This window comes from Dermacentor silvarum, chromosome 8 (genome assembly GCF_013339745.2).
Source record: "Dermacentor silvarum isolate Dsil-2018 chromosome 8, BIME_Dsil_1.4, whole genome shotgun sequence".
Taxonomy (NCBI): domain Eukaryota; kingdom Metazoa; phylum Arthropoda; class Arachnida; order Ixodida; family Ixodidae; genus Dermacentor; species Dermacentor silvarum.
Window position 1 is genome coordinate 4,290,265 of NC_051161.1, and position 23,468 is coordinate 4,313,732.

The 23,468-nt window shown below is 50.8% G+C and overlaps 1 protein-coding gene across 5 annotated transcripts in view; it reads left to right on the forward strand.

Annotated features, from left to right (window-relative positions):
* The window catches only part of LOC119460525 (activating signal cointegrator 1 complex subunit 3), a 418,279-nt gene extending 395,054 nt beyond the window's left edge, over window positions 1-23,225 (forward strand). For all 5 annotated transcript variants that reach the window (XM_049655120.1, XM_049655118.1, XM_049655119.1 and 2 more), the window contains one exon: window positions 22,966-23,225. In XM_049655120.1, the coding sequence (XP_049511077.1) occupies window positions 22,966-23,097 (132 nt within the window). In that variant the 3' untranslated portion in view covers window positions 23,098-23,225. The remainder of the gene's footprint in view (window positions 1-22,965) is intronic.
* The last annotated feature ends 243 nt before the right edge of the window (window positions 23,226-23,468 follow it).

Here is a 23,468-nt window from a genome sequence, read left to right on the forward strand (position 1 = left end):
CAAGCGCGAGAACAAGGAGTCCCGAGAACAAAGGTCTCATGTAACCACCTCGTTGCAGGCATGTGAGCATCTGCCGCAGCGAGGAAGCGCTCAGTGGCCGAGAGCTCAGGTGGAGAGGGTGCTCGTGGGCCGCTGCTTGGGAGGCCAATCAGGGCGCGTCCCGGTGACGTTCTCGCGGGGCAAGTCCAATCCTTGGGGGGGGGGAAGTAGGTCCGGCGCACTAGCCATGCATGTTGCCGGTACAGCAGCGGTTCCCGGAGATCGAGCTAAGCGCCACGCGCGAGCAAAGGGACGAGGCGCGGGAAGGCACGGTCGAGACTCGGCTCGTCCCGGCACCCTCTAAGTGTTTTGCCGACAGCTCTCTTGGCACTGATTGCAAGCGTAGGACAACGCCAGAAACACTTGTCGGGGACACTTTCAGTGCCGAGTCACGCAAAATTTCATGAAAGTGATCGCCCGAGAAGACTGCCAACAAAAAGCTCCGTCTCCTCTTCAGACGACTATGTTGAGTGAAGAGAACGCTTCCGAATTGCAATTCCTTGAATAAAGGTACTATTTCTTTTTCTGTTCATCTTGCGTTACATTAGCGGTTGTATTTTCTTTAATTCACCTGACTGGAAAGTCGCCCCTCGCGTTTCAATCGCGGTCGCGTTACATTCAGGTAAATACGGTATTGCACACTCGTTGTCAGCCACCTCCAGTATGCTTTTACGTGCCACCCTGCGTCTGCTTAGTACTTTTTTTTTTCCACGTACGGACGGTACCAGAGAAGCATCGTACGAGTTGGGTCGGCGTAAAATTGCACCGTATAATCGAGGTTGTTAATACATTATTGCTATGGGAGTTTTGCCGGGACCAAACCAATTCGTCATAAAATGCAGGTCGTCGCATAACCGGGGGACATATAGTCGAGGTTCCACTACCTGTTTTTATTCCAACCTCGTGATGTTAAATTTAAGTAACTGCTAATACAAGGATTGGGCGGTGACCTGCAACTTTTTTTCAAGTCAAGTCAAACTCTCTCCTCATTTATAGGTGGTCACTTTTTTTTGCTTTCAAAGCTAATGGCATTGCCGACCTTTACACGTTTTTCGTATCTAATTGGCTGACAAGAGGTGAAGAATTTCAGTTGATTCTGCCAGCTTCAGTCGGCAGAATCGAAAATCTAGCTTCCTGTGAACCACTTTTTTAGGCGCCACACCTAAGTTATGGATTTGCTTGAGCGCACAGTGCCTGCGCCACCCAAGAACATCTGATTGCGAACTTTAGCAACCACGTCATGCACCCTCAATGTAAACCTGTTCGCCGCTATGTATGGGGGGCGTCACTGAAAGAAAGACTAAGAAACACCCAAACAATGATAAAAGCTTACGAAAGCCTTCTATTGTGGAAGCACTGCCTAACATCAATGTGCACTATCTGACCTGACTGTATAGATATTGTCACGAGACTGCGAGCAAATGTGACAAAGACGACGTTGGCCACTATGTGCAAGAGAAGAATGATTATTGAGAATGTATGTTCCGCTATCTTGGCTGTGCTGTAGCTCGGTGAAGAGAGCTTGTAAATACATTTCTATTTATATCTCTACCCACGGCAATATTATGGAAGCTGAATTCAGTGAATAATTGAGGCTGAAGATAGTTTTGCTTAACAGTCATATTGCCGCAGAGATCTCTCCACGTGAAGTATCCTTCCAGGCGTCTCATCGCACCGCCGTTAGAAGAGCGCCAGCAACACCTCTTGCATGGCGTGACAGCGCGTGTCTCACGTGCACGGGAACGCGGCTGCGCGTGGGCTCCATCTGCGAACGTGGTTGACTGTGGAACGCGTTCCTGTTAACTGTGCTTGCCAATTGTGTGTGTGTGTTTTAGTCTTAAGTTTCTGGGCACAAGTTCACCCACAATAACCAGTTTGTTTAGTGTGCTTCACTGAAGAGTGCTACATTTCTGGTGGAGGTGCGGGGTATGATTGGAAGTCCCCAGTGCGCAAGAGAGCGGAGCCCTGACCCTCGGCAATTGGAACCCGGAGAGCTGACTCCAGTACACCAGCGCACAAGCCGCCGCCTCCGAGGAGACCCGCCTGAGTTCGGACCGCTTCCTGTTGCTGCCGCATTGCAGGCAACAGTTACCAGCGACGGCACAGCCATGACCAGCTCGGTGGCATCGTCGCCGCTCATCGTGTACCCACCACGTACACCTAAGTCCTTCCATGGCGATGCGTTCGAAGATGTGGAAGATTGGTTAGAACATTTCGAGCGAGTCGCAGATTTCAATGAATGGGACGAGGCACGGAAGCTTCACAATGTGTACTTCGCGTTAGAAGAGTCAGCGAGGACATGGTACATGAACCATGAAGCAGCGTTGTCTTCGTGGCAAGAATTTCGGCGACAGTTGCTTGCCACGTATGCCAGCACCGATCGGCGAGAGAAGGCAGAGAACGCCCTAGAAGCCAGAAACCAGCGCACTAACGAAAGTGTCGGCATGTACATAGAGGACATGTCCCGCCTCTTCAAACGTGCGGACCCAAACATGACCGAAAATAAGAAACTACGCCATCTGATACGTGGCGTTAAGCAAAAGCTGTTTGCAGGACTCGTTCGCAACCCACCATGCAGTGTTGCTGAGTTTCGCACCGAGGTGACGACTATAGAAAAGGCACTGCAGCAGCGTGCCCATCACTACAATCGTGATGTCAGCAGTGCACCAGCCGACCTCCTGTCAGCAAGCCCAGGCAGCAACACCGAAACGCTAATAGAACTGGTGCGTTCTATCGTAAAGGAAGAGCTTCGAAAGCTGCAGCCAAATTAAGCCACGCCGACAGTTTCAACTCTCGCCGCCGTCATTCGCGATGAAGTTCGGCATGCCATTCTGCAGCCAGGATTTGAGGCACCGCCTGTGCATCTCGAACAAGCGCCGCCGGTACGTCGCGTGCCGACGTACGCTGATGTGTTATGCCAGCCATCCGTGCATAATGCTCCATTCACAGCTCCCAGCAGCTGCCAGCTGACTCCGCGCAGTGAACCCCTTTTGGCAGAGCTGAGGCCACGAAAAAGCGACGTTTTGCGTGCACCTGACCAGACGCCACTCTGTTTCCGCTTCGGACCCGTGGAAATTCAGGACTACTTGTCCAGACAACAGGACTCGGCGGCTCGATACCAACACCAGCCGCGATCACCAGCGTCTACACGCTTCCGGTCACCTAGCCCACGGCCGTCCTCGAGTTCACCAGGACATCGTTCACTGAGCCCACGACAGGAAAACTAAAGCGAGCGACTTGTAGAGGCGAGGCCGCTGATGTTGTAAAAAGCCAAGATCCTCCGTCGGGTTCGCCGAGCAGCAGCGACGAACAGAAACGGGTTAATAAGATGAGTAAACAGAGAATTTCTTCAGACTTGCGCATTACCATAGACGGTCGCGAACTGAATGCCTTAGTGGACACAGGTGCTGATTATTCCGTCATAAGATATGCACTCGCAAAGGAACTGAAAAAAGTTTTGATGCCGTGGAGTGGACCCCAGATACGTACAGCTGGTGGGCACCTCATTACACCCCTGGGTAGATGCACAGCGAGAATTAGAATTCGAGGTTTTGCTTACGTCGCTGACTTTGTTGTATTACCGGAATGTTCTAAGGATGTAATACTCGGGATGGACTTTCTTCTAGCAAACGGTGCCATAATCAACCTGCAGAATTCCTGTGTGTCCTTTTCTACGAAGCAGGCTATAGATATGCAAAAGTCAGAGGAGCCAGAGCACATTGCCTTGCAGATTACTGACGATGACGTAACCGTGCCACCACGATGCAGCATGCTGGTTCGCGTAAGAAGTGAAGCATTCGACGACTTGGAAGGTATAGCGGATGCCAACATCGAGCTACTGTTGAAGAAATCTATTTGTATAGCCCGGGGAATTGTTCAGCTACGCGATGGGTGTGCTGATGTATTGCTGACGAATTTCGGAAGTGAATTTCAGCATGTCGCAAAGAACACAGCCATAGCCTTTCTACACAGCGTTACTGCAGTCACAGATGTATGTAGCTTAGCGTCTACGCCGCCTGCTGCACAAACTACGCATGACGCCATAACGTCAGTTGCAAATCAGCCTAAGTCTGTCGCCAACCCAGAAAGAATTGATGGAAGAGCTCATCAACGACTTCGCAGAATGTTTCTCCACTTCGTCAAAGGTACGGCGCACACCGATTGTTAAACACCGCATAATAACAGACGAAGCAACCAGACCAGTGCACCAACACCCGTACCGAGTATCACCGTTTGAACGAGAGATCATAAAGAGTCAGGTGCAAGAGATGCTTGAGGACGATGTCATTCAGCCATCAAACAGCCCGTGGGCGTCACCCGTAGTTCTTGTGAGAAAAAAGGACAATACACTGAGATTCTGTGTTGATTACCGGAAATTGAACAGCGTGACCAAGCGTGATGTGTACCCCCTGCCACGCATTGATGACACCTTGGGTCGGCTATGACATGCCAATTTTTTCTCTTCATTAGACCTCAAGAGTGGTTATTGGCAAATTGAAGTGGATGAAAGAGACCGCGAAAAAACTGCTTTCGTTACCCCAGACGGCCTGTACGAGTTCAAAGCACTTCCATTTGGCCTCTGTTGTGCGCCGGCGACATTCCAGCGAATGATGGACAGTGTCCTCTCGGGTCTCAAATGGCAATCGTGCTTAGTTTACCTAGACGACGTGGTGGTATTTTCTGCAACATTCGACCAGCATGTGCAAAGGCTGCGTTTAGTGCTGCAAGCTATCCGCTCCGCAGGCCTGACCATTAAACCTGAAAAATGTCAGTTTGGATTCCAAGAACTTCGTTTTCTGGGTCACGTAATCAGCGCACAAGGTGTTGGCCCGGATCCCAACAAGACTGTTGCCGTTGCGCGATTTCCGAAGCAGACAGACAAGAAGGCAATCCGGCGATTTTTGGGACTATGCGCTTATTACAGGTGATTTGTAGAAAACTTCTCCAAAATTGCCGAACCTCTAACGAGACTTACTAAAGAAGACGCACCCTTCATGTGGCATGCAGAGCAAGAGGTTGCCTTCAATGAATTGAAGGAACGATTACAAGCCCCACCGATCCTCGCCCACTTCGACGAGACGGCGGACACAGAAGTCCATACCGACGCAAGCAATCTTTGTCTCGGCGCCGTTCTAGTTCAATGGCAAAACGGGGAAGAGAAAGTCATAGCGTATGCTAGTGGCACCCTCTCGAAAGCTGAAACAAACTACTCTGTGACGGAAAAGGAATGTTTGGCGGTCATATGGGCTATCAGCAAGTTCCGACCATACCTCTACGGCAGGCCGTTCCGTGCAGTCAGCGATCACCATTCCCTTTGCTGGCTGGCAAGCCTAAAGGACCCATCCGGACGACTTGCGAGGTAGAGTCTCAGGCTCCAAGAATACGACATTACGGTTGTATACAGGTCTGGGAGAAAACATCATGATGCTGACTGCTTGTCCCGCTCACCAGTGGAGTCTACTCCTTCTGACGAAGAAGATTTCCCGTTCCTTACTGTGATAACAGCTTCGGAAATCGCTGAGCATCAACGAGCCGACACAGAACTCCTGCCACTCATCAAGCACCTCGAAGGACACGACGTTCAAGTTCCGCGTATGTTTATGTGAGGTTTATCTTCATTTTGCCTCAGAGATAATGCGCTCTATAAGAGGAACTTTGAACACAATCAGGAAAAATTCTTACTCGTCGTGCCATCAGCCATGCGACCGGAAATTTTGGAAGCTTGCCATGACGAACCATCGTCGAGTCACTTAGGTGTCAGCCGGACATTCGCCAGAATACGACTCAGATACTTCTGGCCTAAGTTATTAGCGTCGGTGCAGCATTATGTGAAGACATGCCGGGAATGTCAAAGGCGCAAAACACCACCCGTCAAACCGGCCGGCCTTCTCCAACCCATAGACCCACCGAAGACTCCATTTGAGCAAGTTGGAATGGATCTGCTTGGACCGTTCCCAATGTCATCTACAGGTAAGAGATGGATCGTAGTAGCGACAGACTATTCAACACGATATGCTGAAACTGGCTGCCTTGAGCGAGGAATGGCAGTTGATGTTGCGAAGTTCTTCGTTTATAACATAGTCCTGCGACATGGTGCACCAATGGTCGTGATTACGGATCAAGGAGCAGCCTTCACAGCTGAGTTGATGCAGTACTTGATGAAGATGACGCACACCAGTCACAGGAAAAGCACAGCATACCATCCCCAAACAAACGGCCTGACGGAACGTCTAAACTGAACCCTGGCCGACATGCTGTCCATGTATGTCGATCTCGAGCATAAGACATGGGACGCAATTTTGCCCTACGCTACTTTCGCCTATAATACGGCTGTTCAAGAGACAACTCGGGTCACTCCATTTCAACTGGTCTATGGCCGCATAGTCACAACCACACTGGATGCTATGTTACCAGTAGATGCTGACAACAACAGCAACCCATACGATGTGGACGACTTCCTACAACGAGCTGAAGAAGCCCGTCAGTTGGCACGGTTCCGTGTACGCCAGCAGCAATGTAGGGACGCCAGCTACTACAACCTGCGCCGCAGAGAAGTTTAGTACCAGCCAGGCGAGAAAGTGTGGGTATGGGCACCAGTGTGTCGTCGCGGCCTATCCGAAAAACTCCTTCGCCGATACTTTGGTCCTTACGAAGTTATTCGCCGAGTAGGTGACCTGAATTACGAAGTCATTCCTCATGGACAAGCGCTATCAAAGCGCCACAACCTTGCAGAGGTCGTACATGTAGTCCGCATGAAGCCGTACTTCGACAGACAATGAAAACACTTCTGTATATGAAATTTCCTTCACGCGCATCGGGACGATGCGTTTTCGGAGGGGGAGTAAGGCCGCAGAGATCTCTCCACGTGAAGTATCCTTCCAGGCGTCTCATCGCACCGCCGTTAGAAGAGCGCCAGCAACACCTCTTGCATGGCGTGACAGCGCGTGTCTCTCATGCACGCGAACGCGGCTGCGCGTGGGTTCCGTCTGCAGGACGTGGTTGACTGTGGAACGTGTTCCTGTTAACTGTGCTTGCCAATTGTGTGTGTGTGTTTTAGTCTTAAGTTTCCGGGCACAAGTTCGCCCACAATAAACCAGTTTGTTTAGTGTGCTTCACTGAAGAGTGCTACAATATAGAAAGCAGCAAAAGAAAGACTGGAAAATATTTGGGACGAGTATAATGAATCTCATCTGAAATTATTGATGCTATGCCTAAGTCGTCATTATGTCTTAAAATACCTGTTGCACCCAGTATATTATGAAATTTTTAAGGTCTTGCTGTGCAAAGCAACGTGAAATTTTTATACACTCGCACACCTGCCAATTCTCCCGAATTGTCTGGGGGTCTCCCGAATTTTGATCACATCTCACGATTGTACGGACGCGGCCTCAAATCCCTCGAAAAGTGGCCGCCGCAGCACGCATTCTTTATTTTTTTCCTTCTTTCCCCACCTTATTGCTGTAATCCTATGACGCTCTATAATATAACCATGCGGGAAAGCAACGCACGAGCAGTTAGTCACCAGCATGCACCTTGAATTGAAGTAGCGGCCGCTGGCACGAATGCAAGCAATCGACGGGTGCTGACATATGCCATATGGGATTCTCGAAATAGGCTCGTCTCAGGCTGGTTCGCGCATTTTTAGTAATCCAGTCGTTAAATGACCGTGGGTGCCTAGGCTTCAGTTAGCTTTGTCAGATCGCCGAGTGAAGTCCGAAACGCCGAACTTCTCTTTGTGTTTCCCTGAATTTAGTTGGAACGATTGATGGTGCTTTCAAAAGCCAAGAAGTACTTGCAACTATTTCTGATATCATACACGACTTAGTTTCTGTGCTTTGTCATGTCATGAAAAGGTGACAAGTATGGATTCTGTGACATGTGCGCCTGTGATGTGTGCGTTTCGCATGGCGGCAAAAAAAAAATTGTTTTTAGGGAGGATGGGGTAAAAAAATTTGACATCCTACCCCTTCCCCCACGTTATGGTCTCTTGAATTTTTGTGTAGCTAGGTTGGCAGATATGCACTCGAACCTTGTTATAATGAAGTTAAAGGGGGAGCCGAAATTCTTTCGTTATATCTGTTACTTCGTTATATCCATTACTGCCATTTGCTGCAATATATGCCCAGTGAGGTGCGCAATTGTAAATATGGAAATAAGAAGACTGCCTTGCAGCCCGTGGACCTGCTACACAGCCACGCATGCCATGAAATTTTAATAAAACAACAAAAGAATATTTGGCAAGTGCAACACGCAACGACGCGACAGCCTTTATATAGCTGCCTTCTGTTCAGTTGTGATGGTATTTCACGTCTGCTTGGCTCGTCACGGTCGAGCAGAACAGAGATCACACCGATGCCAAGGGCACACCCAGCTGCCAGCCCGCGCAGGGCAGGGAGGGGAAGAAATGAATGCAGAGTCTGGGCATGGAGATTGCGCCGGAAAGGTCTCTGAGGTGAGGCCCAGCTGTGGCTTCCTGCACGGCGCACAGTGGAGAAAGAGAGAAGTGAATGCAGTAATCTTTCGCACCTTTCGGCGGGACTAGCGCAGGCTTGCGCGTGGCCCTCGAGATTGCTCCCAGGAGATCTCGGAGGCCACACCCAGCTGCCAGCCCGCACAGGGCAGGGAAGGGGAGAAGTGAATGCACAGTCTGGGCATGTACAATTATCATGAAGACATCACCATCACTATTCCGACTTGGGTCCGTACAGCCTTAAAGGTGCACCCACTACCACGAAACATGCATCCTGAGCATGACGCGGGACGCCGGCGCGCCCGTGTACGGTACCTGGTGCGCATGCTCGGTGACATCCCTGAGACAAATACCCTATACACGGATGCTGCTCGGTGCCACAACGGGTATTCCGTGGTAGTGCTGGATGGCGCTGAAACGTTTATTACGGCCGCCTCCTTACGGAATTCTACACCTGGACACGGAGAAGTCCTTGGAGTAGCGCTTGCTGTGCGACACGCTCTCCAGATTCCTGGGGAGGTGTATATCCTAACCGATTCCCAGCAGGCATGCCGCGCCTTTTTGACGGGACGCGGCTTCTCCAAGGCAGCTCTCCACATCCTACACCAGTCCCCAAACACAGACACATCTGCCCCACAGCGCATCCACTTGCTCTGGACTCCTGGCCATGCCTCACTGCCGGGTAATGACCGCGCACACGCGGTCGCTCGAGAAATTACCCTCCGAGCTGCCCGGCATGACGAGGATCGGAGTCCAGATCAGGCGGGCTCCCCACTCACATACAGAGACGTATTAAAATACTATACACGAGCTAGACACACCATGGGTCCGCCGCCACTGTCATTCTCGCGAGAGGAAGAGGTGGCGCTCCGCCAACTCCAAACAAACACGTTTCCCAATCTCCTCTCCCTACATAAATTTTACCCTGACCGCTACGCAGACTCTTGCCCGGGCTGTAGAAGCTCCCCCACGGCGTTCCATGTCACCGTGGAGTGCACCGCAAAATTATTCCCTCCCCTGCCAGTCATCTTGCACCCCTTCCACATCAAAGAGCTGTGGGAGGATGCCCTCCGCGACGGGCCTCCCGAGGTCCGCCGGGCCCTAGTTCAACGGGCCCGTGCTGTCGCTGAGATCGTTCTAGGGACCCCGGACTAGGGGTCCCTCCCACACTCTTACTACCTTTTATTTTTGCAATAAAATGTTTACTCTCTCTTGGGCATGAGATTGCGCCGGAAAGGTATCTGAGGTGAGGCCCAGCTGCGGCCTCCTGCGCGGCGCACAGTGGAGAAAGAGAGAAGTGAATGCAGTAATCTTTCGCACCTTTCGGTAGGACTAGCGCAGGCTTGCGCGTGGCCCTCGAGATTGCTCCCAGGAGATCTCGGAGGCCACACCCAGCCGCCAGCCCGCACAGGGGGCAGGGAAGGGGAGAAGTGAATGCACAGTCTGGGCATGAGATTGCGCCGGAAAGGTCTCTGAGGTCAGGCCCAGCTGTGGCTTCCTGCGCGGCACACAGGGGAGAAAGAGAGAAGTGAATGCAGTAATCTTTCACACCATTCAGCGGGACTAGCGCAGGCTTGCGCGCGGCCCTCGAGATTGCTCCCAGGAGATCTCGGAGGCCACACCTAGCTGCCAGCCCGCACAGGGCAGGGAAGGGGACAAGTGAATGCACGGTCTGGGCATGAGATTACGCCGGAAAGGTCTCTGAGGTGAGGCCCAGCTGCGGCTTCCTGCGCGGCGCACAGTGGAGAAAGAGAGAAGTGAATGCAGTAATCTTTCGCACCTTTCGGTAGGACTAGCGCAGGCTTGCGCGCGGCCCTCGAGATTGCTCCCAGGACATCTCGGAGGCCACACCCAGCCGCCAGCCCGCACAGGGGGCAGGGAAGGGGAGAAGTGAATGCACAGTCTGGGCATGAGATTGCGCCGGAGAGGTCTCTGAGGTCAGGCCCAGCTGTGGCTTCCTGCGCGGCACACAGGGGAGAAAGAGAGAAGTGAATGCAGTAATCTTTCACACCATTCAGCGGGACTAGCGCAGGCTTGCGCGCGGCCCTCGAGATTGCTCCCAGGAGATCTCGGAGGCCACACCTAGCTGCCAGCCCGCACAGGGCAGGGAAGGGGACAAGTGAATGCACGGTCTGGGCATGAGATTACGCCGGAAAGGTCTCTGAGGTGAGGCCCAGCTGCGGCTTCCTGCGCGGCGCACAGTGGAGAAAGAGAGAAGTGAATGCAGTAATCTTTCGCACCTTTCGGTAGGACTAGCGCAGGCTTGCGCGTGGCCCTCGAGATTGCTCCCAGGAGATCTCGGAGGCCACACCCAGCCGCCAGCCCGCACAGGGGGCAGGGAAGGGGAGAAGTGAATGCACAGTCTGGGCATGAGATTGCGCCGGAAAGGTCTCTGAGGTCAGGCCCAGCTGTGGCTTCCTGCGCGGCACACAGGGGAGAAAGAGAGAAGTGAATGCAGTAATCTTTCGCACCTTTCGGTAGGACTAGCGCAGGCTTGCGCGCGGCCCTCGAGATTGCTCCCAGGACATCTCGGAGGCCACACCCAGCCGCCAGCCCGCACAGGGGGCAGGGAAGGGGAGAAGTGAATGCACAGTCTGGGCATGAGATTGCGCCGGAAAGGTCTCTGAGGTGAGGCCCAGCTGTGGCTTCCTGCGCGGCGCACAGTGGAGAAAGAGAGAAGTGAATGCAGTAATCTTTCGCACCTTTCGGTAGGACTAGCGCAGGCTTGCGCGCGGCCCTCGAGATTGCTCCCAGGACATCTCGGAGGCCACACCCAGCTGCCAGCCCGCACAGGGGGCAGGGAAGGGGAGAAGTGAATGCACAGTCTGGGCATGAGATTGCGCCGGAAAGGTCTCTGAGGTCAGGCCCAGCTGTGGCTTCCTGCGCGGCACACAGGGGAGAAAGAGAGAAGTGAATGCAGTAATCTTTCACACCATTCAGCGGGACTAGCGCAGGCTTGCGCGCGGCCCTCGAGATTGCTCCCAGGAGATCTCGGAGGCCACACCTAGCTGCCAGCCCGCACAGGGCAGGGAAGGGGACAAGTGAATGCACGGTCTGGGCATGAGATTACGCCGGAAAGGTCTCTGAGGTGAGGCCCAGCTGCGGCTTCCTGCGCGGCGCACAGTAGAGAAAGAGAGAAGTGAATGCAGTAATCTTTCGCACCTTTCAGCGGGACTAGCGTAGGCTTGCGCGTGGCCCTCGAGATTGCTCCCAGGACATCTCGGAGGCCACACCCAGCCGCCAGCCCGCACAGGGGGCAGGGAAGGGGAGAAGTGAATGCACAGTCTGGGCATGAGATTGCGCCGGAAAGGTCTCTGAGGTCAGGCCCAGCTGTGGCTTCCTGCGCGGCACACAGGGGAGAAAGAGAGAAGTGAATGCAGTAATCTTTCACACCATTCAGCGGGACTAGCGCAGGCTTGCGCGCGGCCCTCGAGATTGCTCCCAGGAGATCTCGGAGGCCACACCTAGCTGCCAGCCCGCACAGGGCAGGGAAGGGGACAAGTGAATGCACGGTCTGGGCATGAGATTACGCCGGAAAGGTCTCTGAGGTGAGGCCCAGCTGCGGCTTCCTGCGCGGCGCACAGTAGAGAAAGAGAGAAGTGAATGCAGTAATCTTTCGCACCTTTCAGCGGGACTAGCGTAGGCTTGCGCGTGGCCCTCGAGATTGCTCCCAGGACATCTCGGAGGCCACACCCAGCTGCCAGCCCGCACAGGGGGCAGGGAAGGGGAGAAGTGAATGCACAGTCTGGGCATGAGATTGCGCCGGAAAGGTCTCTGAGGTGAGGCCCAGCTGCGGCTTCCTGCGCGGCGCACAGTAGAGAAAGAGAGAAGTGAATGCAGTAATCTTTCGCACCTTTCAGCGGGACTAGCGTAGGCTTGCGCGTGGCCCTCGAGATTGCTCCCAGGACATCTCGGAGGCCACACCCAGCTGCCAGCCCGCACAGGGGGCAGGGAAGGGGAGAAGTGAATGCACGGTCTGGGCATGAGATTGCGCCGGAAAGGTCTCTGAGGTGAGGCCCAGCTGCGGCTTCCTGCGCGGCGCACAGTAGAGAAAGAGAGAAGTGAATGCAGTAATCTTTCGCACCTTTCAGCGGGACTAGCGTAGGCTTGCGCGTGGCCCTCGAGATTGCTCCCAGGACATCTCGGAGGCCACACCCAGCTGCCAGCCCGCACAGGGGGCATGGAAGGGGAGAAGTGAATGCACAGTCTGGGCATGAGATTGTGCCGGAAAGGTCTCTGAGGTCAGGCCCAGCTGCGGCTTCCTGCGCGGCGCACAGTAGAGAAAGAGAGAAGTGAATGCAGTAATCTTTCACACCTTTCAGCGGGACTAGCGTAGGCTTGCGCGTGGCCCTCGAGATTGCTCCCAGGACATCTCGGAGGCCACACCCAGCTGCCAGCCCGCACAGGGGGCAGGGAAGGGGAGAAGTGAATGCACAGTCTGGGCATGAGATTGTGCCGGAAAGGTCTCTGAGGTCAGGCCCAGCTGCGGCTTCCTGCGCGGCGCACAGTAGAGAAAGAGAGAAGTGAATGCAGTAATCTTTCGCACCTTTCAGCGGGACTAGCGTAGGCTTGCGCGTGGCCCTCGAGATTGCTCCCAGGACATCTCGGAGGCCACACCCAGCTGCCAGCCCGCACAGGGGGCAGGGAAGGGGAGAAGTGAATGCACAGTCTGGGCATGAGATTGTGCCGGAAAGGTCTCTGAGGTCAGGCCCAGCTGCGGCTTCCTGCGCGGCGCACAGTAGAGAAAGAGAGAAGTGAATGCAGTAATCTTTCGCACCTTTCAGCGGGACTAGCGTAGGCTTGCGCGTGGCCCTCGAGATTGCTCCCAGGACATCTCGGAGGCCACACCCAGCTGCCAGCCCGCACAGGGGGCAGGGAAGGGGAGAAGTGAATGCACAGTCTGGGCATGAGATTGTGCCGGAAAGGTCTCTGAGGTCAGGCCCAGCTGCGGCTTCCTGCGCGGCGCACAGTAGAGAAAGAGAGAAGTGAATGCAGTAATCTTTCACACCTTTCAGCGGGACTAGCGTAGGCTTGCGCGTGGCCCTCGAGATTGCTCCCAGGACATCTCGGAGGCCACACCCAGCTGCCAGCCCGCACAGGGGGCAGGGAAGGGGAGAAGTGAATGCACAGTCTGGGCATGAGATTGTGCCGGAAAGGTCTCTGAGGTCAGGCCCAGCTGCGGCTTCCTGCGCGGCGCACAGTAGAGAAAGAGAGAAGTGAATGCAGTAATCTTTCGCACCTTTCAGCGGGACTAGCGTAGGCTTGCGCGTGGCCCTCGAGATTGCTCCCAGGACATCTCGGAGGCCACACCCAGCTGCCAGCCCGCACAGGGGGCAGGGAAGGGGAGAAGTGAATGCACAGTCTGGGCATGAGATTGCGCCGGAAAGGTCTCTGAGGTCAGGCCCAGCTGCGGCTGCCTGCGCGGCGCACAGTGGAGAAAGAGAGAAGTGAATGCAGTAATCTTTCACACCTTTCAGCGGGACTAGCGTAGGCTTGCGCGTGGCCCTCGAGATTGCTCCCAGGACATCTCGGAGGCCACACCCAGCTGCCAGCCCGCACAGGGGGCAGGGAAGGGGAGAAGTGAATGCACAGTCTGGGCATGAGATTGCGCCGGAAAGGTCTCTGAGGTCAGGCCCAGCTGCGGCTTCCTGCGCGGCGCACAGTAGAGAAAGAGAGAAGTGAATGCAGTAATCTTTCGCACCTTTCAGCGGGACTAGCGTAGGCTTGCGCGTGGCCCTCGAGATTGCTCCCAGGACATCTCGGAGGCCACACCCAGCTGCCAGCCCGCACAGGGGCAGGGAAGGGGAGAAGTGAATGCACAGTCTGGGCATGAGATTGCGCCGGAAAGGTCTCTGAGGTCAGGCCCAGCTGCGGCTGCCTGCGCGGCGCACAGTAGAGAAAGAGAGAAGTGAATGCAGTAATCTTTCGCACCTTTCAGCGGGACTAGCGTAGGCTTGCGCGTGGCCCTCGAGATTGCTCCCAGGACATCTCGGAGGCCACACCCAGCTGCCAGCCCGCACAGGGGGCAGGGAAGGGGAGAAGTGAATGCACAGTCTGGGCATGAGATTGCGCCGGAAAGGTCTCTGAGGTCAGGCCCAGCTGTGGCTTCCTGCGCGGTGCATAGTGGAGAAAGAGAGAAGTGAATGCAGTAATCTTTCGCACCTTTCAGCGGGACTAGCGTAGGCTTGCGCGTGGCCCTCGAGATTGCTCCCAGGACATCTCGGAGGCCACACCCAGCTGCCAGCCCGCACAGGGGCAGGGAAGGGGAGAAGTGAATGCACAGTCTGGGCATGAGATTGCGCCGGAAAGGTCTCTGAGGTCAGGCCCAGCTGCGGCTTCCTGCGCGGCGCACAGTAGAGAAAGAGAGAAGTGAATGCAGTAATCTTTCGCACCTTTCAGCGGGACTAGCGTAGGCTTGCGCGTGGCCCTCGAGATTGCTCCCAGGACATCTCGGAGGCCACACCCAGCTGCCAGCCCGCACAGGGGGCAGGGAAGGGGAGAAGTGAATGCACAGTCTGGGCATGAGATTGTGCCGGAAAGGTCTCTGAGGTCAGGCCCAGCTGCGGCTGCCTGCGCGGCGCACAGTGGAGAAAGAGAGAAGTGAATGCAGTAATCTTTCACACCTTTCGGCGGGACTCTCGCAGGCTTGTGCAACTCACGCAGCCAGGCATGCTCAAGAGGAGAGGCGAGCTGCTGATAGTGCACAGGTGCGCGCAGCAGTGAGGAAGACCAGTGTCACTCGACAATGTCTTTGATGCGGGAGTTTTGAACTGCCGCGGCGTTCGGCACTCATTCGCCGCGGAAAGCGATCTACTCGGCACGCAACGGTCAGGTATTTGTAGGTTTCGTTGATGAATATAGTTCGTTATATCCATTGGCAGGACAATTTAACTTCTTTAAACAAGGATTTTAATACGTGGTTCTCTATGGGGATTTCATTTACTTCGTTATATCCCATTTTGTTGCAACGAGGTTCGAGTGTATAACTTTTTATTTTTTTCTAGGCAATTCTTGTTTAGATTTGTTTTTTAAATTCTTTTTAATATACATGGTTGTTTGAGACTTATGCCATTAGAAAGAGAAATTTTTCCTCTGGAATTTGGTACTAAACACTTTGTGTGATAGGAAAAAAAGTATTTACGAGACTACCCAAAAACTGCAGCGTTTCCCGCAGGCAGAAAAGTGTTAATGCGCTTGCCGCATTACAGACTATTGCGCTGTATTTTAGTTTGTTGTATAGTTGATGCAGGTTAAATATTTTATTGCCATGTGACACTGCACCCAAGCAGCAGCTACCAAGATTGGGCTTCTCCTAGTTTCGTTGTCTAATTTTGCATAGTTGCATCAACATACACCCATTGAGTTGGTATAACTTTAGCAGGGAAGAAGTTTGGGCTTGTTGGTAGGTCATTGTAATTTTAACTTGTCTAACTATGCCTACACCAATGGCCTGGTATCACCCCAAGTACTGCAGTACATGTCTGAATGTTGCTCTTGCTGATGTGGCTGGGGAAAAAAGCATGTTTCTCTATGATGGGCTGGTGCTGCCCTATGGTATAATTTTCAGTTACTCTAAGATGCCAACTCAGTTGCGAGACTCCAGCTTGGGAACATATAAAGCATTGTCACGTCACACGTGATGCATGTCAGGATTTTGAACTGTATAGATTTCTCCTGAATATATCGTTGGATAACAAATGCAGCTCAGCCAAGCACATACAGCTATAAAACAGAACAGGAACTGGAATTGTTTATTGTTTATTGTTATTGTTTATTGTTATTGCATGTACAAAAAAAAAAACGGGCTTACATATTATATACAGTATCAGGAGTTCCCAGAGTAAGAAACTGCCAGGGGGACCTCCTATCATTAGTGGATACATAAAAGTACTAGAGCAGCAAGAAGAGGGCGAACAAACAAACAAAACAAAAAGAAGGGGGAAAAACGCATCAAAAAATGCAATTCGTAGGGAACAAGTTATAATAAATAGAAAACAATTAGATATGTATTAAAACAGCGCTATACAATAATATCGCAATAAATAATCAAAAGCAGGAATATCTAGTAATGCGTAACTAAAAATTTCGCTCTTCTACATATCAATGAACAATCCAAATACAAATACTTTTACAGAAATATGAAGCCTAACGATACAATAATAGAAGTAATGTAAAGAGAATGTAATTATGAAAAGCATAGAATATTTCTGCTCCCTTTGTTTCAGCGAGATGTGTGAGCACGCGTAAAGCACTTGCATCTTGTGGTTCCACAAAAATTAGCAACGTAATGAGTGTGAGAACTCAGTCCCTTTATTTATTTATTTATTTATTTATTTATTTATTTATTTATTTATTTATTTATTTATTTGTGTGTTTATATTAAAGTTATTCTCCAGGCCCCAGAGGAGCATTCAGTAAGAAAGGGGGGGGGGGGGGGTTGCAATAAAATAAAAACTATGAAGGCCATAAAAAGGAACAACCAAAAAATAAAAATACAAGATGTGCGACATTGTTCACACAAAGCAGAGAAACAAATTATACATTAGAAGGGGAAAAAACAGTGTAGGGAAGTCCACAAACAAACAAGAAAATCAATAACTCTCGTCATACAAAATCCAGTTGATGTATGAAGTTGCAATTGTTTGCGAAATTGAACAGGATCACTTACCAGCACAGCTTTATCTGGAAGAATATTCCATTGTGCAGTGACGGGTGGCAATGTAGAATTGTTGAAAGGCGGCCAAAAGTGCGCCTGACATGAAGACAAATGTGAAGTTGACCAGACCGCAAGTTATAAAAATACTTATGAAAAAGCCATAGAAGAGCAACACAATGGCAACACAAGCATACTATCATATTTATTTGAACTGAAGCTGGATTAGTGACTGTAATTGCTTGTGTGGGCAGCACATTTTTGGATGGATTCCAACTTATCTATTAAATACTCTTGCTGAGACGAAATTGATGGAGAATATTCAAGCAGTGGGCAAAGAAAAGTTTGTTAGGCCAGTTGTTGAATGGTAGATGGAAAAAAGTGGAAATGCTCATGTAAAAATTTTAGGGTTGTATTAGCTTTAGTGCCTATTTCAAACAGGAGTGCACCAAGAATAATTGGAAGAATTGTAATGAAGAAGAGTAGCCTGCACCTCAGCAGCATCGCCACCGGCATGAGCTCGTGGTTGCTGTCCTTGGCCGAACGCTTGTGACTGCTGCTCGTTCGCCTACGTCCGTTGCTAATAAACCTCTTAGCAAGTGGGTTGAGGTGCTGGGTTTTGACCACCCTGGAACTTCGGAGTCGCACTCTGCCCCCCATCATGCCTGACGATGCAATCGGCACTCATCCATTCGCGCCGCCCACCCTGGTTTGTGCCGGTGCTTTGTGTCAGTGAGATCCCCTATCTTCTCTGGCACAGATGACAAAGACGTTGAAGATTGGATCTCATATGAGCGAGTGAGTGCCCATAACCAGTGTGATGATATTTCCAAGTTGACAAACGTCGCATTCTATCTCTCCGACATTGTAAGACTATGGTTTTTAAACCATGAAGCCGACCTAACTACATGGTTAGTCTTCAAGACCAGCTTTGCCCAAGTTTTCGGTCGGGCAGCAGTACGAAAGCTTAGTGCCGAACACCGCCTGCGTACACAATCCCAAGAGACAGGCGAGAATTTCACGAGCTACATTGAGGACATTGTTGACCTTTGCAAACGAGTGAATGCATCGATATCAGAGGAGGAGAAGATCAAACATATCATGAATGTTATTATCGAAGAGTGCTCGCACTGTCGTCGAAGTAATCGAATTGTGTCAGAGTTACGACGAGTTACGCAAGCAACGGCTTCACACCCGACGTCCCCCTGCGCCCGTCGACTCTCTGTCCATCCTTGGAGTTGGCGACGACCATGCTACTTTGTTTCTTAAGATTCAGGAATTTGGTCGTGCACAGGTCGCTTGCCAGCTATCTTTGATGTCTTGCTTCCCGGAACCACCACCCGCTTTGGTGCCTATGATCCGCAACTGCATCCAAGAGCAAGTTTCCCAAGCAATTCCTCCAACCTGTGATTCGATGTCAGTCACTCCACCTCTCACTTACGCAGAAGCAGTAGCTCAACCTCACCCACAAACGCTCTCGCCGCCCTCTACGCATCGACCACCGACCTTTTGGTCGCCACCTATGCTGCTACCACACCGACGGCATTTTCCGACTTCTCAGCCACGAGTCGGAGCTTACCCCCAACAATGGCACACCTTCGATGACCGTCCAATATGTTTTGCTTGTGGTGCTGCTGGTCATGTGGCGTGCCATTGCTGTCGTCGCATGCTTCCTTTTCCGAGCATCTGGCGAGTGCCACCTTTTCCCCGCTCAGTTTTCCTCTTCGCCTTCCAGCTTTCCTACCTCTTCCTTTTGCCCTGATCGCCACGTCGTCACACGCTTTCTCCGATGCATCGCCATACCGGACCCGCCGAGCAGGAAAACTGATGGCCGCAGTTCCCAAGGCACGAACTGCGTCCCCGTCGCAATGCACAAGTCCTCGTCCCTCTCCAGCCAACGTAATTGAAGTGTATGTTGAAGGCATCGCCGTCCTGGCACTTGTCGATACAGGAGCCGCTGTTTCCGTAATTTCCGCCCAACTCTGTCACTAAGAAGAGTTCTGACGCCCTTATCCGACCTCTCCCTTCAAACCGCGAACGCTCAAAACGTTACGCCTCTCGCTGCCTGTACTGCACGAGTCTTTATTCAAGGACTTCTGTATACCGTCGAATTTGTCATGCTGCCCTCGTGTTCCCATAACATTATATTAGGCTGGGACCTACTTGCAAGTAATAACGCCATTATTGACTGTTGTCACGCCGAACTCAAACTTTCTGCACCACGATTTTGAGGCAATCAACAACCGCCCTTCTAGTGCTAAACTGTTGGTGTCCGAAGACAATGCCATTCCTCCGTGCTTTTCCCTGCTTTTGCCTGTGTCCTGCGCCGCTATTTCTGAGGGCTGTGTCCTATTTACGCCCTCTGAAGTGTTCATTCGCCGCAAACGTTCTTCGCTGCTCTTTGCTCTCCTTACTCTTCACAGTGGCGTCACGAAGATGCTCGTCGGCAATCCCACGGCGTGCCCTTTACCTTTATTTCATGGCGAATACCTAGGCCTCGTTCAGCAAGTCGACAGCTTTTGTATCTTTGACGCTCCTGCCGCTTCTACTTCTACAGACCTTAGCGCACTTACTTGTGACCCTGCGGTTGATTAGTCCCTCGACGCTTTCCACCGTTCCATTGACGATGAAACGTCATCTTCCAAACGAAGCCAACTGCTCACTCTACTGCAGAAGTTCTGCAATTCTTTTGATAGCCCTGCTTCCGGTTTGGGTCGCACGTCGACCGTTTTTCACCAGATAGATACAGGCAGTCATGCACCTCTACGGCAATGCCCTTATCGGGTATCCGCCTCGGAGCGCCGTGTAATTGATGACCAGGTTGCTGACATGCTCAAGCGCGGCGTTGTACAGCCTTCAAACAGTCCCTGGGCATCACCGGTCATTCTTGTTAAGAAAAAGGATGGCTCTAATTGGTTCTGCGTCGACTACCGACGTCTGAACAAGATAACGCACAAGGACGTTTACCCATTACCGCGCATCGACGACGCCCTCGACTGTTTGCAGGGAACGGAGTTCTTTTCTTCGCTGGATTTACGTTCCAGATACTGGCAAGTCCCTATGGCAGCAATCGCAGTGCCATGCAGCACGGTCACCGTGATCAAAAAGGGCAAACTGAGGGTGCAAGCAGCGGGAGCAAGGGTTGGGGGGGGGGGGGGGGGGTGCATTGAGAGGACTTTTAGCTTCCAATCGCTCAATGTGTACTCCAGATGTCACAGTGCCTCTAGTGAGTCTAGTGAGTGGCAAAGCGAAGCCAGACTGCTCCAATAAGATATATGTGCTAGAGATTGCTCCACAGTCATAATTTGTCTGCTCCAATGTGCTCCAGAATGAAGTTTTACACGCTTCAAAAATTGCAACAAAATGACTTTGGGCATTCCCACTCCTGTTTTAGTTTAACTAACTTCTGAGCAGATGGCGCTACCATTTATGTTCACAAATTATCTTGGACATGGCAAGCAGTTTGCATTGGTGTGCCAGACAAGTATACTCAGGCATGGCACTTATAGGGTTAAGGTGCTTTAAATTTGAATCCATCAAATAATATTCTTTCCTTTGCTAATTGCTTGAAAACTCACATTTTTCTGCTCCAAAAGCAAGACATTCCTGTCCTGAATGGTGCTCCAAAAGCTGGCTCAGCAGTTATAATGCAATGTCATGTATTTATCGGGGAAAAAAACACATCATTACGGAATGCAAAGTGTTGAAGACAAGCCCTGTGATAGTGACAGCGGGAGAAAATTCATCAAACATTTCGAATAGTCGCTCAGTAAGCACTTGTCATCACATTATTGCCACACATTTCAGCAGCTATACACGCTCAACAAATTAACAAGTAGGTGGTGTAAAGCATGCTTTTGTCAACAACACTGTCTCTCAAATTGTTCCTTTTAGCATGCATTTTATGGTAGGCTTGCTCGCTTTGATCACAACTGGCACTCTACAGAGACCTAGGATCCGAAAAAAACACTAGAAAACGAATCCACACCCACCCCACAGCATTCGATACCTTGCGAGTTGATGATGGTACTCACAACCACCTATTAAGCCACGACTCCCAAAGTGAAACTAACGTATGTGCTAAAAAAATAAAACTTGAGTGGCAGGCCAATGCTCTACAGGTATCAGATGCCGTTCTACTTTGACGTCAACTGTGTGCCTCTGGTAGTGACAATGCTTTCCTCTATATAGGCTGCAATGAAATTGCAGACTTTTACATTGTATGCTTATATCCTCTGATGTCTTATACTGGCTTATCTATTTTAATGGAAGCAGCTTATTAAATGGTAAGTATTGCAATTAGGTCTCGCTCTGTGGAAAATTAAGTGCTTGTAAAGATAAGTGCTAACATGAGGGTGCATTCCTTGACACTGGTGCTAAGCAGAGAACTTCTACTTAATAGATATTGCCTCTTTACTGCTTCGCTTTAATTTTGCAATCACGACACATGCTATAAATTGAATTATTACAAGAATTATTGGGAAAATTTCACTAATTAGCTATCATCACTCTGCAATTTGTTTTGCAAGTAGTGCCCTTCTCTTTAAGTAATCCAGCTGACATGACAATGTTCTGATGTTTACTCAGGAGACCTTTAATAACTCTGTCCTCATTTAAGTGTATACCTCCTTATAATTGACGAGTGCAAATAAAAAATACAATTTAAGGTGATTTTATTCTTGTGTTGTGCATTACTTAATCCTTTAAAGACGAGGCACATAAATACCCAAAGGAGATGTTTATTTTTCATCTAAATTTGCAAAATACACAGACAATAAGCATAATCAAATTTAAAAAATTCGGGGTAGCTTGCACTGGCAAGGCTAAAAGCACAGCGAAGCTGATCGGTTCGTGGCTGGTCATGGCTGTACGAAGTGATGTTAAGTTATACGAAGTAATGCCAAGTGATGCTAAGTTATACAAAGTGCACAAGATTTTCCTCGTGGTCCATGGCATCGGGGAATGCCTCGCGAGGTAGGGGAAGTGGGGCGGAAGCTATGCACAGTGTACGGGCGGCGTGCAGCAAACGACGTGCCGGGATGACGTCACGGCGCATGCGCAGTAGCGCGCAGCTAGTGGGAGCTCGGTCGAGCTGCTGCCAGAGGCGCCTGCTGCAGTAACGGACACCGCGAGCATTCGGCGCTAATGCGAGGAAACGGAGATGCACAGATGGCGTTGGCAGCACCTCTGTGCGTTGCCTCGTTGGTGCTGGTACAATTTGTTTCTCTGTCTCTTTCTCTCTCATTTTATCTTTCTCTCTACTGAGCATAGCGTGCGACGCTCCGCGAGGTGTTTGCTAGGCAACTTAGTGGCATGCGGCACACATTGTGGCCGGCTTAAACAACTCCACTGTTAAAAATGTTTTGCGGAATCTTTTTTAACAATCGGAAGGCAAAACCAGCCAGAAAACTAGAAGTGGGCTTCACCACGAGCCACATAGTAGTTCGTTTGTAACTTTTGCAGACCGCTCTCATCACGTATAAATGATAGGTGTACACCGCATTTACTTATCATTACATGAATGATATTACTGTAGCCGGAGACCTTGCACTGGTCTGCCTCCTCTGACCATGCTCGCAAAACAGAGAGAGTTTCGTGCCAAACTTGTTCTTTCTCATCCTGCATTCCTGCTCTAATCCAAACGATCATGCTTGCTGCCTTTCATTTAGTATTTTTTGGTGACATTTATCCAGAATATTCGTACTCAATACCGAAACTCTGAAAAAAAAATTTTTCTCAGGTGTGCTGCCTATAGGCAACACTCGTCCATAATAGCTGATCATTATTTGCCTTTCTTTTTCAGCTCACCTTTCGAGCACCCCAGGAAGTTGGTCGAGTTGTGTACACCCTGTACCTGCTAAGTGATTCGTACCTGGGGCTGGACCAGCAGTACTCTCTTTGCCTGAATGTGCAGCAGGCAGGCAACAAGGCATAGTGCCTCAAGTCATGTTTTTGTGAATGCTTTTGTAGCACCGTTTTGTTTTATGGACAAACATTCATGTTTTGTCCCATGCTGTGTACAGTTCGCTTCAAATATATTCATTAAAGGGAACATTCATTGCAGCTTTGTGCTACGTCTAGGTGGGTTACACTAATGAACTACATTGCAGTGCGATATCATGGAGCACTTTCCTCAGCAGGTGTCAGAACAATCAATAGGTCAAAATGCATGTTGACCAAGTGATGCACATGTGCTGTCTGGTATAGAGTGAGGTATGACACTCTTCCTACAATGTGCTATAGGAAAACTTCAAAATTAAATAAACACACCTAATTGGCACAGACCGTACACTAGCACATTAGGTG